The sequence below is a fragment of the Rhinoderma darwinii genome, chromosome 12 (genome assembly GCF_050947455.1).
Source record: "Rhinoderma darwinii isolate aRhiDar2 chromosome 12, aRhiDar2.hap1, whole genome shotgun sequence".
NCBI classification, from domain to species: Eukaryota; Metazoa; Chordata; class Amphibia; order Anura; family Rhinodermatidae; genus Rhinoderma; species Rhinoderma darwinii.
In genome coordinates this window covers 74064408-74081056 of record NC_134698.1, presented here as the reverse complement: position 1 = coordinate 74081056, position 16649 = coordinate 74064408, and the positions used below count along the sequence as shown (strand labels likewise).

Genomic DNA, 16649 nt, shown 5'->3' with positions numbered 1-16649 from the left:
CATTGTGGGAGAGGACTTTATTGCTCTATATCGGACTCCTTTGACGTGCCGCTATCGATATTCCATCACTTATGATGAGAATATCACTTTTTAAGAGTTTTTCTGGGATTTACATAAGAGCTTTGATATGGTAAAACGGGGAAACAAAACAAATTGTACTATATTTACCTTACGGATTCTGCGATGTTCCCGTACCGCTGATTGTTTAGTTGTGACCGCCGCAAAAAACGAGGTCAGTATGAACATCACAGTGCCGGGCCACGCATGTAAGTAAGAACCAAGGGCAATCGGAAGCACGGGAACGGCCAATGGCTTTTATTTTCTCATTTTAGGCAGGAGTCCCTCCTCCATGCTTTACACTGCAGCTCTGCTTGTTCAGATCGTATGGGGGCCTCCTGACTACAGCATTGACCTCTGAATTGGACGAGAATACTATTGGATCTAAAAAGGTCCTCATTGTAGCTCTCCAGTGGTTGCGAAAACACAACTCCCAGCATGCCTTGACAGCTGCAACCAGTCCATCAATACTGAGAGTTGTAGTTTCACCATCACTAGAAGGCCACAGCTCCTTCAGATTGCTTGTCGATTGACGCTCTTACGTAAGTAAACACAGCGGAGACTGTGGCCGCAGTCCATCACTTTTATGCGTAATCTATCAGAGAACCTGAGGATAAAGCCATTAGTGTATATGATAAATTATACATGGCTCGAGTCAATACGAAGTCTACCCGCCACTATCAATGCCCAGCCTATCCCTCACCAGCTCCAGTCATATTAAGGGACCAGTTCAGCCAGTAATCTCATGTCTAGGGGTACAGCCCAACTTTCCCAAGATTTGGACAGGTCGGATAAGCGGCGCCACATAGATAACTAGATCTAGCCGATATAAGGGGGATCCACTCCGGCTGTAGTTTGCACAAAAGTTTTAGATAAACTTTAGTGATCGGTGCATTGAAGTGCACATTAATAAAACGGAGAGGTGACATCCAGCGCGAGTATCATGGGCGTACCCCTGTACTAGTAGGTCAGGGTCACTAGTCCCCTGCCACAGGATGGTATACACCCGGAGAGGCCATCATACACTGCTACTGAGTTGTACAATGTTTGGCACCCAATGCACCAAGACGCAGAGGTCGCTGATTGGCACCCCCTTTTTTTGCAATCTGACATTTAAAGGTCACATTAACTAAAGATCTATGGACCACAGACAACAGATTTCCATTGACCTCTATAGGGAGAATAAGACTGCATGGATGCATCACGTGACAAGACTTGTAAGACACAATCAACCTACTGTATTTAAAGGGACACAGCACAAAATGGTAAAAGTCAATATACTCCCTGTATTTAGAGACCTTGACCAGCATAGAGTGCAAGCTCTTGGGTCTATTCCGCAGTGCGCAGGACGTGCAGTAAATGCACAGAGGGAGTGATACAGGGGGATGGAAAGACTGTTCGCACTTACCTCCCGTTTCCCCCCCGCGACCCTAACACACCAACGGCCTCTCTGCCCGTAACCGGCTGGGGAGAAACAGACGTATAGCGCTTGAGAGATGGAGAGAGAGGAACACAGCGCAACCGAACTTTCCGCTGCCAGCGCCCAGCATCACTCAGCAACGATTGGGCTGTGGACCGCCTAGAAAGCCGATCATTGGTCAGTTTACTCGTCGATCACCCACACACTAGTATTTTCATCAAGCCCAACAGACTACACTTGTCAGGTTTGGTTGCGGTACAACATCGCTAAACACGCCCCATAATTTGACGTCTGTCGTCCTGATTGGCTAATACAGGTCTGTGTCCTTTTTAGAGAGTACAGAAGAGGCGTGTCCACCGGTGATGACGTCACGTCGCACATTCTGTTCCAAGATGGCGGCCGGCGTAGTGCTGCGCTCGTAGTTTCTCCGTCTTACTACGGAAGCCGCGTAGTGTACAGAGTCGGGTGCTGCGGGTGAGTCGTTAGGGTTATAACGCCTTGCGCTGAAATCTCTGCGGCGACATAGTCATTCATTTTAGTCACGGTAGCCTTTGGCACCATTCCGCCATGATAATAGCACTCACTCAGCTCCTCATACTACCGCTCGTTCCATTCATGCCGCTCCATTATCCGCTCTTTACTTACATTTCACGGTATATCTGCCCATAGTGCCAGTCACGAGAGAAGCGGTTCACTGGGGTGCAACTACAAGTGCCACAATGCGCTGGGAGCCATAACCCGTGGCATGCTGGTACTTGTAGTTCAAGTTTCCCAAACTTCAAAAGTAAATGTCTTCCCACGTGACCTTGCTGCCAAGTTTTGCCCAGCCTGACCCTGCTATATCATTCATAGGGTTCTCAGGATTGATATAAATATTGATCATTGTATTATAAAATTCCTCACCGTTTTGTATTATAAAATTCCTCACATCTCTGCTTGCTGTCCATGATGGGAAACCTTTTTGTTTACCTCCGGGGCTGAAAACCCATTCTAGTGCAGTACAAACTAAATCTTCTCCAATGTAACAAACTGTCAGGACAGGTTTTCAAGAATGCTTCCATTCACTGAAAGCAAACAGACCAATGAGGAATTTAAACAAAACACATATTAGAAAGTTGTAGCCTTTTTTTTTTTTTTAATCTACGTTGTATAAGCTTCATAACTTACCTTTTTACTTTTCAGGTAGTTTTAATGCTTGGAAGTGTCAGCAATGAAGGAAAATAAGGAAAATTCCAGCCCCTCGGTGGCATCCGGTGCTCTGGACCACTCTAAGCCATGTTGGTATTGGGACAAGAAGGATCTGGCGCACACCCCCTCTCAGCAGGAAGGCCTGGATCCCGCCACGGAAGCCCGATACAGACGTGAAGGAGCGAGGTTCATATTTGATGTCGGGACGAGACTCGGATTGTATCCTTTTGTACAACAACTAGTTAGGGTTTTCTGATCATACTCTGTTCATGTATTACAGATAGCCTACTGATTTCAGCGGGCACTGTGTAATGCTTTATTTCCCCTGTGCTGGCGCTGCAGGGAAACTGAACACTTACTGCCAGGTTTCGTTACAGCTGATCTCTGGGGGTCCCAGCAGAACCCCCTGAGATCAACGTCTTGTCGGGTGACCCCTCTAATGGAATGACTGTCCAAAGTGGTCAATCGCTTTAAAATCACTGCTGGCTGCTAATACATAATAGTTTAAATTCTTTTACTGTTGCCTTCTATACTCCCTGACTTTCTGACTACACGTGGGGCGACTAAATACTGTTTATACGTAACCAAAACATGAACTAAATAATGATCACCAACCCACAAGTATTGTATGCAGTCCGTGGAGTCTGATTAGCACTGATTGGAAAGCGTCAGTGACATGCCCCATTGATCAGGGAGTGGTAGCCCTTGTCAACTTATTCATACTTTTCCAGGAGGAATAACAAAGGAACGGCACAATGTACAATTCTAAGAACCCGTTTCAGAATTGTTATTGCATGGGGAATACAGGTATTTACTACACCACACAGGAGAGCTGACCGTTCCTCTATACTACACCACACAGGAGAGCTGACAGCTCCTCTATACTACACCACACAGGAGAGCCGACAGCTCCTCTATACTACCCCACACAGGAGAGCCGACAGCTCCTCTATACTACACCACACAGGAGAGCTGACAGATCCTCTATACTACCCCACACAGGAGAACCGACAGATCCTCTATACTACACCACACAGGAGAACCGACAGCTCATCTATACTACACCACACAGGAGAACCGACAGATCCTCTATACTACACCACACAGGAGAACAGACAGATCCTCTACTACACCACACAGGAGAGCCGACAGCTCCTCTATACTACACCACACAGGAGAGCCGACAGCTCCTCTATACTACACCACACAGGAGAGCCGACAGCTCCTCTATACTACACCACACAGGAGAGCCGACAGCTCCTCTATACTACACCACACAGGAGAGCCGACAGCTCCTCTATACTACACCACACAGGAGAGCCGACAGCTCCTCTATACTACACCACACAGGAGAGCCGACAGCTCCTCTATACTACACCACACAGGAGAGCCGACAGCTCCTCTATACTACACCACACAGGAGAGCCGACAGCTCCTCTATACTACACCACACAGGAGAGCTGACAGCTCCTCTATACTACACCACACAGGAGAGCTGACAGCTCCTCTATACTACACCACACAGGAGAGCTGACAGCTCCTCTATACTACACCACACAGGAGAGCTGACAGCTCCTCTATACTACACCACACAGGAGAGCTGACAGCTCCTCTATACTACACCACACAGGAGAATCGACAGCTCCTCTATACTACACCACACAGGAGAGCGGACAGCTCCTCTATACTACACCACACAGGAGAGCGGACAGCTCCTCTATACTACACCACACAGGAGAGCGGACAGCTCCTCTATACTACATCACACAGGAGAACTGACAGCTCATCTATACTACACCACACATGAGAACCGACAGCTCCTCTATACTACACCACACAGGAGAGCTGACAGCTCCTCTATATTACACCACACAGGAGAGCGGACTGATCCTCTATGCTACACAGGAGAACTGACAGATCCTCTATACTACATCACACAGGAGAACTGACAGCTCATCTATACTACACCACACAGGAGAGCCGACAGCTCCTCTATACTACACCACACAGGAGAATCGACAGCTCCTCTATACTACACCACACAGGAGAGCTGACAGCTCCTCTATACTACACCACACAGGAGAACTGACAGCTCATCTATACTACACCACACATGAGAACCGACAGCTCCTCTATACTACACCACACAGGAGAGCCGACAGCTCCTCTATACTACCCCACACAAGAGAGCCGACAGCTCCTCTATACTACACCACACAGGAGAACAGACAGATCCTCTATACTACACCACACAGGATAGCCGACAGATCCTCTATACTACACCACACAGGAGAGCCGACAGCTCCTCTATACTACACCACACAGGAGAGCTGACAGATCCTCTATACTACACCACACAGCAGAGCTGAGAGGTCCTCTATACTACACCAGGGAGGAGAGCTGACAGCTCCTCTATACTACACCACACAGGAGAGCTGACAGCTCATCTATACTACACCACACAGGAGAGCCGACAGCTCCTCTATACTACACCACACAGGAGAACCGACAGCTCCTCTATACTACACCACACAGGAGAGCCGACAGCTCCTCTATACTACACCACACAGGAGAGCCGACAGCTCCTCTATACTACACCACACAGGAGAGCTGACAGATCCTCTATACTACACCACACAGGAGAGCTGAGAGGTCCTCTATACTACACCAGGGAGGAGAGCTGACAGCTCCTCTATACTACACCACACAGGAGAGCTGACAGCTCCTCTATACTACACCACACAGGAGAGCCGACAGCTCCTCTATACTACACCACACAGGAGAACCGACAGCTCCTCTATACTACACCACACAGGAGAGCTGACAGCTCCTCTATACTACACCACACAGGAGAGCTGACGGATCCTCTATACTACACCACACAGAACTGACAGTTCCTCTATACTACACCACATAGGAGAGCTGACAGAACCTCTATACTACACCACACAGGAGAGCTGACAGATCCTCTATACTACACCACACAGGTGAGCTGACATATCCTCTATACTACACCACACAGGAGAGCTGACCGCTCCTCTATACTACACCACACTGGAGAGCTGACAGCTCCTCTATACTACACCACACAGGAGAGCTGACAGCTCCTCTATACTACACCACACAGGAGAGCTGACAGATCCTCTATACTACACCACACAGGAGAGCTGACAGCTCCTCTATACTACACCACACAGGTGAGCTGACAGCTCCTCTATACTACACCACACAGGTGAGCTGACAGCTCCTCTATACTACACCACACAGGAGAGCTGACAGCTCCTCTATACTACACCACACAGGAGAGCTGACAGCTCCTCTATACTACACCACACAGGAGAGCTGACAGCTCCTCTATACTACACCACACAGGAGAGCTGACAGCTCCTCTATACTACACCACACAGGAGAGCTGACAGCTCCTCTATACTACACCACACAGGAGAGCTGACAGCTCCTCTATACTACACCACACAGGAGAGCTGACAGCTCCTCTATACTACACCACACAGGAGAGCTGACAGCTCCTCTATACTACACCACACAGGAGAGCTGACCGCTCCTCTATACTACACCACACAGGAGAGCTGACCGCTCCTCTATACTACACCACACAGGAGAGTTGACCGCTCCTCTATACTACACCACACAGGAGAACTGACAGCTAATCTATACTACACCACACAGGAGAGCTGACAGCTCCTCTATACTACACCACACAGGAGAGCTGACAGATCCTCTATATTACACCACACAGGAGAGCTGACAGCTCCTCTATACTACACCACACAGGAGAACCGACAGCTCCTCTATACTACACCACACAGGAGAGCCGACAGATCCTCTTTACTACACCACACAGGAGAGCTGACAGATCCTCTATACTACACCACACAGGAGAGCTGACAGCTCCTCTATACTACACCACACAGGAGAGCCGACAGCTCCTCTATACTACACCACACAGGAGAACCGACTTCTCCTCTATACTACACCACACATGAGAGCCGACAGATCCTCTTTACTACACCACACAGGAGAGCTGACAGATCCTCTATACTACACCACACAGGATAGCCGACAGATCCTCTATACTACACCACACAGGAGAGCCGACAGCTCCTCTATACTACACCACACAGGAGAGCTGACAGCTCCTCTATACTACACCACACAGGAGAGCTGACAGATCCTCTATACTACACCATACAGGAGAACTGACAGATCCTCTATACTACACCACACAGGAGAACTGACAGCTCCTCTATACTACACCACACAGGAGAACTGACAGATCCTCTATACTACACCACACAGGAGAGCTGACAGCTCCTCTATACTACACCACACAGGAGAACTGACAGATCCTCTATACTACACCACACAGGAGAGCTGACAGATCCTCTATACTACACCATACAGGAGAACTGACAGATCCTCTATACTACACCATACAGGAGAACTGACAGATCCTCTATACTACACCACACAGGAGAACTGACAGCTCCTCTATACTACACCACACAGGAGAACTGACAGCTCCTCTATACTACACCACACAGGAGAGCTGACAGCTCCTCTATACTACACCACACAGGAGAGCTGACAGCTCCTCTATACTACACCACACAGGAGAGCTGACCGCTCCTCTATACTACACCACACAGGAGAGCTGACCGCTCCTCTATACTACACCACACAGGAGAGCTGACAGCTCCTCTATACTACACCACACAGGAGAGCTGACCGCTCCTCTATACTACACCACACAGGAGAGCTGACCGCTCCTCTATACTACACCACACAGGAGAGCTGACCGCTCCTCTATACTACACCGCACAGGAGAGCTGACCGCTCCTCTATACTACACCGCACAGGAGAGCTGACCGCTCCTCTATACTACACCGCACAGGAGAGCTGACCGCTCCTCTATACTACACCACACAGGAGAGCTGACAGATACTCTATACTACACCACACAGGAGAGCTGACAGCTCCTCTATACTACACCACACAGGAGAGCTGACCGCTCCTCTATTCTACACCACACAGGAGAACTGACAGCTCCTCTATACTACACCACACAGGAGAGCTGACAGCTCCTCTATACTACACCACACAGGAGAGCTGACCGCTCCTCTATTCTACACCACACAGGAGAACTGACAGCTCCTCTATACTACACCACACAGGAGAGCTAACAGCTCCTCTATACTACACCACACAGGGGAGCTGACTGATCTTTTTGACTGAATTTACCATTTTCCTTAACTCTTCCCTCAGACACTATGACACACTTGCCACCGGAATTATATATTTTCACAGGTTCTACATGTTCCATTCATTCAAACAGTTTGCCAGATATGTAAGCTCAGTATTTTCTGCACTGGCTTCTGAATGTGTCCTGTTGTTCAGAGATGACATCTGTGTTGTATTTCTTACAGGTGACAGGCGCTTGTTGTCTTTTTCTGGCCGGCAAGGTAGAAGAAACGCCTAAAAAATGTAAAGACATCATAAAGACGGCCCGTAGCTTGTTAAATGATGTGCAGTTTGGACAGTTTGGAGATGATCCAAAGGTGAGGAAACTGAGTAACAGAGTTCACGGCCAGGATTGGAACAGTAAAACAACCAATGGGCTACCCAATTTAGTTTTTAAAGGGTTTTCCCACCGAGGTCTCCAGCTGTTGGGAAACTACAACTCCCAGCATGGCTTGAGAGCTGTAGGTTGTAGACCACTGTGCTAGGATATATCATATAACATAATTTACAGAGTGGGGGATAGATCTGTAGAAAGGGCTGAGGCTGGCCAGTGAAGGGAACAGAGTCACAGTACCTGCAGTGTCAGGGTAACCAACTTACTCCTAGGCGTTTATTAAAATTTCTCCTGCTGCCCGCCACTGCAAACCACGGCTGTATAGTTTACATGCTGATGTCATGTGATCGCATCGTCCAATGGCTATAACAATGTGATACCACATAGATTCTCACCCAGATTTCCCAGCCTCCTAATTTGGGAAATATGCCTCGTTATGCCGGGTTAATGGGTACATCACAGATTTGTCACTCTGTATTTTGGGAATCTGAGTAACATCCCCTGTGCAGAGCTGTGACGACAACCTTTTATTAGTTGTCAGCAAGTATTTCCAGAAATGGCTATAACCACGATATAGCGGGAAAGAATTTTTATAGGGTAACTAAATGTTCAACAAACTTCTGGCATGTCATAGTAACGCGTCAGAAGTTTTGATTGGTGTGTGTCCGAGCACTGAGACCCCCACCAATCACTAAAACTAAGCGGCAGAAGTGCCCGTGTGAGCGCTCAGCCGCTTAGTTTCTGTTTGGCTTTTTTCGGAAAGCCGAGGTATCGGAGTGCGGGCTCATAGACTTTATTTTGAGTCTGTACTCCGATAAATTGATTTCCGGAAAAAGCCGAACAGACACAAAGCGGCTGAGCTTCTGGTGCTTCGTTTTACCGATTGGTGGGGGTCTTAGTGCTCGGACCCCCACCAATCAAAACTTCTGACATGTCACTATGAAATGTTAGAAGTTTGTTGAACGTTTAGTTACACTTTAAGTACTTGACTCAAACTTTTTATATTTTTCCTGGTGATCTTAGGGGAAACACGCAACCTATTTTGAGAAGATGGCGACCTCCACTGGGGGCAGAGACTGCGTCCAGTCCTGCAGGATATTCCTCATAAAATCCATAAATCTCAGTGTCCTATGTATGCAAGCTGTGATGTTTTAATTTCTTTTTTTCATATGTAGGAAGAAGTTATGGTCCTAGAGAGGATTCTTCTTCAAACTATCAAATTTGATCTACAAGTGGAACATCCCTATCAATTTCTACTAAAATACGCCAAACAGTTAAAAGGTAATGTGCCCCTGGGTTCTGTCATGTAATGGAAAAAAAAATAATATATGTATTTATATATATTCGCTATCAAGAACATGCAAGGTACCTGTGCATAGCAGAATACAGGCATCCGCTGCAGACCGAAGACACGCACACCCCATAATACAAACTATAGTTATTCCTATATAAAATAAGTCAATATAAATTTTTCCGTTGACATGTCCGCAAAAATATTTCTATAAATATCACACTCTGATGTCAGAACCTGATGATAATTATACAGAGATAAGCATCACTACAAAGGCGCTGCTTATCTCCATGTAAAAGCATTGGGTCAGAGATCACTTTTACAGGATGTTTCTTCTCCTATTCCATCCACTGACTGGCATATAGTGCTCCCGCTCTTTAGGAAGAGGTTCTTCAGCAGCTGCATTGTGTATTGTGCAGTAATTTGCCCCAGCTGCTGCAGAACCTCATAATTCACACATCAGATGCTGCAGTCCATTATGAAAAGGGTAAGGACCTTTCATCTCAATTAGTGGTGGAGAGAAAATTCCCTCAGACTTTTTTTAAAATGATGTTCTGCAGCAGCTGAAAACTGTAATAAGGAATAATGTGACCTGTATATAGGCAGGTAATATTATATGTTTATTTTTAATGGTTTCTTTTTTTTGTTTAGGAGACAAGAATAAAATACAGAAGTTGGTGCAGATGGCATGGACGTTTGTTAATGACAGGTATATGTGATTTTAATCGGTAGAAACCCTTTAAAGGGATTTTCCAGTCCAATAAAATGGATGTCCTGTACTCCGGATAGGCCATCAATATGTGATCGGTTGGGCTCCGACTCCCGGCACCCCTGGCGATCATCTGTTTTAGAAGGGACTGCGGCGCTCATACAAGCACTACTTCCTCTTCATTTCTTATCTTCTCATATTGTGAATCGCTGACACACTTGTAGCTGCAGTTCCCAGTATTACAGCTTTTTCCCATTGAAGTAAATACTGTGAAACGCCGCTACAAGTGTCCCCGCGACTCAGCGTGAGCCGTGGAAATGAAGGTAAAGCAGTGCTCTTATGAGCGCTGCGGCCCCTTCAAAACAGCTGATCGGCGGGGATGCCAGGAGTTGGACCCCAACCGATCAGATATTGATGGCCTATCCCGAAGATAGGCCATCAATTCTATGGGACTGGAAAACCCCTTTAAGATCCCTGGGTAACTTTACAGTCTTTTGCTTTACGGCATAATCTGCGTTCTGTCTGCAGCCTGTGCACTACGCTGTCCTTGCAGTGGGAGCCGGAGATTATAGCGGTAGCTGTCATGTATCTCGCCGGACGATTGTGCAAGTTTGAGATACAGGAATGGACCTCAAAACCCATGTACAGACGGTGGTGGGAGCAGTTTGTCCAGGACGTGCCGGTCGATGTGCTTGAAGGTAAGGGGGGCGTCTAATAGAAGCAGCGCACTGTGAGGTTAATCAGATACCACTATGGAGCCCAAAAGCACCGGCACCGCGTATTCATTGTTTGTTTTCCACTTCAGTCATCATTTGATGGTTCCCTTCGGAGACGTGTTAACTAATCGAAGTGCATGAACCTTCCATTATAGTAGCACACTGTTTACTTGAAATACTCTGTGCTGCTTGGAAGGGGTATTCACCTCCTCAGACACTGCCCCATTCAGTCCTATTGTCCATAATATGATCACAAGTAAACCTCTGCCTTCCAAAAAATTATCATGCCTCCTGAAATACTCTGTGCTGCATTAATCATTTTGCTGCTGGACAGTTCTCACACTTTAGACATACAGATATAAACCTGAATTTTAATATAAAAATGTATATTACATTCCCATACACATATTTTATGAAGGTAGATACCTTAAATATGCCACCTGGCACTTTACACTCATGGGCGCCTTCATGCAGTTTTGCATCAGTGTAATGTTGTGTAAAGGATTCATAAATAGTCGTGTTTGTACCTAAAATACCTAGAAGTTTTGCAGATATTAAAGAAGTTGATCCAAGGTGTGTTGTATCAGGTTATAAAAATGTTACCTTTTTTCTCATTAGACATCTGTCATCAGATTCTGGACTTGTATTCTCAAGGAAAACAGCAAATGCCTCACCACGGGGCCCAGCAGCAATCCCCTCAAGTCCAAGCACAGATTGCTTCAGTGCAGCCCCTAAGCTCTGACTCTCCGTCAACGCAGCAAAAAGACCCGCAGCCGCCGGTAGCCCAGCAGACTAAGAAACCATCCCCACAGTCCAGCCCCCCGAAGCAAACCAAGAGACCCCTGGTATGTGTTTTGTGTTATCGTCTAAAAGACTTGGACGCCACTTTAATTATCTTCTGATCTGACAAAGAAATACCACAAGATTGCATCAGAGGGGTCTCGAGCTACCAATAGCTAGAACAAAAGGAGCCACGTCCGCTTCTCCATGCCTAAGGCCCCATGCACACGACCGTAGTATTAGTCCGTAACTGCGGGCCGTAATCGCGCTCCAATTACGAACCCATTCATTTCTATGGTCCACGGGCACACTCCTGTATATGTGCGGGAAGGTGTCCGGGAAGCCTCCGCAAAAGATAGGTCATGTCCTATCTTTTGCTTTTTATGGACCATGCTTTTATGTGGGAGCATGGGCTTAAAATGCGGGCGGCTGTCTGTGGCCGGCTGTGCCCGCAATCACAGGCATTGATTACTGGCACGGCCGTGTACATGACGCCTAAGGCTGGTCATACACATTAGATGTATGTCGTCCTACACTACTGGGTTCAACGGAACTGGTCGACCATTAAATGTGGATGGCAACGTCCGGACCGCCTCCCCCCCCCACGGCAGATGTCGGGGATGTTGAATCTCCACATGCCCGATTCTTTTTGTCATTAGTAGAGAAGACGCTGCCAGATTAGTTTGGCAGCGGTTTTCTCCCTGTTCCCTATGGAAAACGCATGCACGCTCAGCCGAGCCGACCGTGTATGGAGAAGTCGGGAGAAATAGCTCCTGGCCGAACAAGCCATCTAAAGTGTATCACCAGCTTAGGAGTGTTCATAATAGTCCAATTTAATATTGTAGCGGTCCTGTCAACATTGTCTGAAGAGATCTGACATGGGCACAATGTTGGAAAATCTGCTGGAGACCCTCCATTCTAGCAGTGGGGGTTAAAGGGGTTATCCCAAGATTAAGTGTTATCCCCTAACCACAGGACAGGTGATAACATGCTGATCGGTGGGGGTCCGACCAATCCGCTCACTGTCTGGGGCTGCCGGAGATTGCAGGGCACAGCACTGCAGTCGGCTATCACCGACAGTGGCATAGACCGTGAATGCAGCGGCAGTGCGCATGCTCTACCTGCTACTCTATGTATTCGGCGGAACGGGACCCTCATTCGCGTGATCGTGAGGACCCCAGCAGTCGCACCCCCACCAATCAGCATAGCACCTATCCTGTGGTTAGGGGGAAAACATTTAATCTTGGGTCAACCCCTTTAAGCTCTCGGACCCCCACCAGTTTAATATTCTGGTATCCCTGACAGATCAGAAGCCAGTGGGTCACTTTTTAATGCCTATTTAAAGCGGTATTCCCGTTTCTCACACCTATTGCAAATAAACAGAATATGGCATTAATGTTTGGGGGGTCCCTGCATTTGTGAGACCGGTGGTCCCCTGACCGTATTTCAGTCAGTCGGGGGGGGGGGGCGGAGGCGGCGGCAGGCTCAATCGAGAGGTGGCCACTTATTCTCCATTCAAGTCTATGGGAGTGATGCATAGAGCACAGTGTGAGCTGCTTGACCCTGACCTATCCTGTATATAGGCCGTAAGTGTGTGCGATGGATAACCCATTTAGGCTGGAATCGCCATTAAAAACGCATGCCACTGACTGCTCTACCCGTCCTCCGATGTACCATGTGCTGTCCGCGCGACCTCACGGATCTCACTGATGGTGCATTTGCAGTGCGTAGCGTCCAGGATAGGAAAGTACAGACTGCTGTAAATACTTCTACATTTAGAATTGATCATTAATGGTTTGTCTTTTGCAGCCGACGTCACCCAAAGAAGAGGGGAAAGTGCAAGGTAGGTTTCTGCCTTATTCCAGGTTTGTGCGTTTTATTTATGTGATCGATTTTAGGTCATAGCGGATGTTGTGGATTCTGCGCCAAAAATCTGCAGAAACAGTGGGGGAGATTTACTAAGCAAAACGTGTCGGAATTGTTGCACAAATGGCAATATAAGTGTTGTACATGGCGGGCCCCGAATTGAATGCGTTTAAGAAATATTTTTGCACCTTCCTAGACTCTTTTGAGAAGTGGCTAAGCAAAGGCGTAAAATTTTCCAGATTTATGGTCGTGTGGCAATTTTTATGGGGATAAATACTGGTGAAAAAAAACGCCAGCTGTGAGGAAGTGTCTAGCAATGTTATCATACAACGTGCGCCACTATAATAAATTTGGCGCTATTTCTGCCGGCCTGGGTTAGTTCTTTCCTGTCTATATTTAGGACAGACCTAATAAATCTGCCATATTAAATTCAACATTGAGATGTACACCGATCAGCCGTGACATAAAAACCACTGACCGGAGAAGTGAATAACATTGATGATCTGGTTACAATGGTGCCTGTTAGGGGGGATATATCCGGCAGCAAGTGAACTGCCAAATCTTGAAGCAGAACTTTGTCAGAACACGCAGAGCATCGCAGCTTGATGTATATGAGGCGGCGCGGCCGCAGGACAACTTACAGGACTTAAAGGTGTTTTCGAATCTTGGACAATTGACATATCCATAGGATATGCCATAAAAGTCTAAGAGATGTGGGTCCCACCTCTGGGACACCTACCTAACTACAACCGGGCCCCCTAAAACCCGTTCTAGCTTACTCGACTCCCGCTGCCTCCCGGTCACATCCTGGGTAGTTGAGGGTTATAGAAACAGCCGAGCTCACTGGGCTACGCTGTTTCCATAACTCCTATTCACTTCGATGGGAGTTACGGAAACAGTGTAGCACGGTGAGCTACGCTGTTTCCATAGCTACCGAGTTCCAGAAACACTCATTCACTTCTATGGGAGTTAAGGAAACAGCGTAGCTCAGCACTTGGCTGTTTCCGTTACTCCAGACCATCTAGCTAGGAAGTGGCCGGGAGGCAGCGGAGCCGAGTAAGCTAGAACGGGGGTTAGGGGGGCCCCGTTCTAGAGAGAGGTGGGACCCGCATCTATCTGACTCCTTTGGCATTTCCTGTCTATATGTCATAAATGTCCAAGATGGGAAAACCCCTTGAAAGGACCTGCTGCTGACGTCTTGGTGCCAGATACCACAGGAGTCCATGTCCCGACGGGTCAGAGATGTTTTGGGGGGGACAAGGGGCGCTACACAATATTAGGCAGATGGTTTTAATGTTATGGCTGATGGGTGTATGAGCATATAGCCAAAACATAGGTTCTACATTATAGGAGCCGAATGTGTCCTGCTGCTAGATCCGCGCCGCCAACCGTTCTAATCCCGAATTTAAATGAGCAGTTGTAATATTCTTCTGGAACACCACATGTTACTCAGTGCAATGACTGATCACCCGGTGAATAATAATTTGTTGCTTTTGAGAATTTGGGTTTTCTCCTCCCAGTTTTGACTTTTTTGTTTTCCAGAACAACCATTGACTAAAATACCTAAAGTTGAGACTCCGCTTCCTCCACCACCTCCTGTTATCACCCCCGCAGGTAAGGCCGGAGACCCATCGTACCTTGTCTGTCAGGTGATGATTCCTTTTTATCTGCTTTTTTTTTATTTATTTATTTTTATATTTTATTTATTTTTTTGGTTACTACTTTTTTCTTTTCTTCAGTGTGATGCGCTCTTTGACTTTGTGTATATTAGGGAATTTCTTCAGTAACAATCCCTACATTTATTATCAGAACTCCCACCCCTCCCCCATTCCTCAATAATTGCAACGGCTTTTAATTTCTGGCTGATAGAGAGAAAACCTGTGGCTCCGGCTCTCGCGGCGGGGGAAGGAGATCCCGTCAGTGCCCCCGAGTCGGCAGACTTGACCATGCTCCAGATAATTCCACCTTCTCATCCTTCTGCGGTTCACCAGCCGCCGCCTCTACCGCATCGGCCGCCGCCGCCACCTCCTTCTAGTTACATCACTGGGATGTCAACCACCAACTCTTACATGTCCGGGGAGGGCTACCAGAGCCTCCAATCCATGATGAAGACCGAAGCGCCATCTTACGGGAACATGCCGCCTGCCTACGGTCCTCCGTCTCATATGCAATACCATCTCCAAGTCTATCCACCTAATCCTCCACCGTCTGTGCCACTGCCGCCACCTTCTTCATTCCCCCCTCCTAACCTTCCTCCACTTAATTCTGTGTACCCTCCTCCTACTTACAATCCAAACTTCCCTCCACCTAGATTGCCCCCTACCCATAATTTACCCAATCACCCACCTCCAGGTATTGGTTTGCCACCAACTACCTATCCCCCGCCAACAGTGCCACCTGGAGGTCAGCCTCCCGTTCCTCCTCCTATTCCACCGCCGGGCATGCCACCTGGTGCCGGGCTCGGTCGTGCCGCCTGGATGAGATAGCGCGGCAGAGCGACATATCTGAACTTTTAAGGAGAGGATTGATTGACGGGCTGTCCTGTTATACGTTCCGCCTAACGAAAATGTAACGTTTGTCACAATCTCTGTCCCTTAATGCCAAGTCTGGATTACGTGAGGTGGCATTGAATGTTTTTGTATCGTTACAATGTGCCTGGCTGATATAATACAGTATATTGACCTGCTGACTGGCGAATATTTGGCAGCTCCCCCCTTTCTGTGACCAGCAGATGCGTTGAAATCCAGTCCCGTTTCCGGCTTTATATTGACGGCCATATTGGCCTAGCTCAAAAGTGAGAAAAAAAAGATCGTTTTCGCGAACGGTCACCGTAAAGATTAGCGCATTTGCTTTGCGTTTGACGTCTTGTTTTTTTCTATATTTTTTTTTTTCTTGATTTTGAATGAGATTTTGAACGTTTTACAAATGCTTGTAAATATTTTTTTAATGTGAAAAGAAAGTTTAAATGTAAGTGCTCAGTTGTCACCTAGTTATACGAGAATAAAAAATAATGAACATCTGCCTCGTCT

General features: G+C 47.2%; 2 protein-coding genes across 3 annotated transcripts in view; one reads left to right on the top strand and one right to left on the bottom strand.

Annotated features, from left to right (window-relative positions):
* SETD3 (SET domain containing 3, actin N3(tau)-histidine methyltransferase) overlaps positions 1-1781 on the bottom strand; it is a 35984-nt gene extending 34203 nt beyond the window's left edge. Inside the window, exon 1 of the mRNA XM_075844057.1 lies at positions 1466-1781. The gene's annotated coding sequence lies outside the window, so the exon portion shown is untranslated. The remainder of the gene's footprint in view (positions 1-1465) is intronic.
* A 37-nt stretch (positions 1782-1818) lies between these two features.
* CCNK (cyclin K) lies at positions 1819-16649 on the top strand. 2 transcript variants are annotated; one of them, XM_075844060.1, is made up of 11 exons: positions 1819-1951; positions 2664-2884; positions 7949-8030; positions 8110-8241; positions 9434-9539; positions 10201-10258; positions 10787-10956; positions 11593-11819; positions 13564-13597; positions 15163-15234; positions 15490-16649. In XM_075844060.1, exons 2-11 carry the CDS (start codon positions 2688-2690, stop codon positions 16104-16106), a joined length of 1695 nt encoding a protein of 564 aa, XP_075700175.1. In that variant the 5' UTR covers positions 1819-1951; positions 2664-2687; the 3' UTR covers positions 16107-16649. The 2 variants fall into 2 exon arrangements, with proteins under 2 accessions (XP_075700175.1, XP_075700174.1); XM_075844059.1 differs by having other exon boundaries at positions 1820-1951; positions 2660-2884.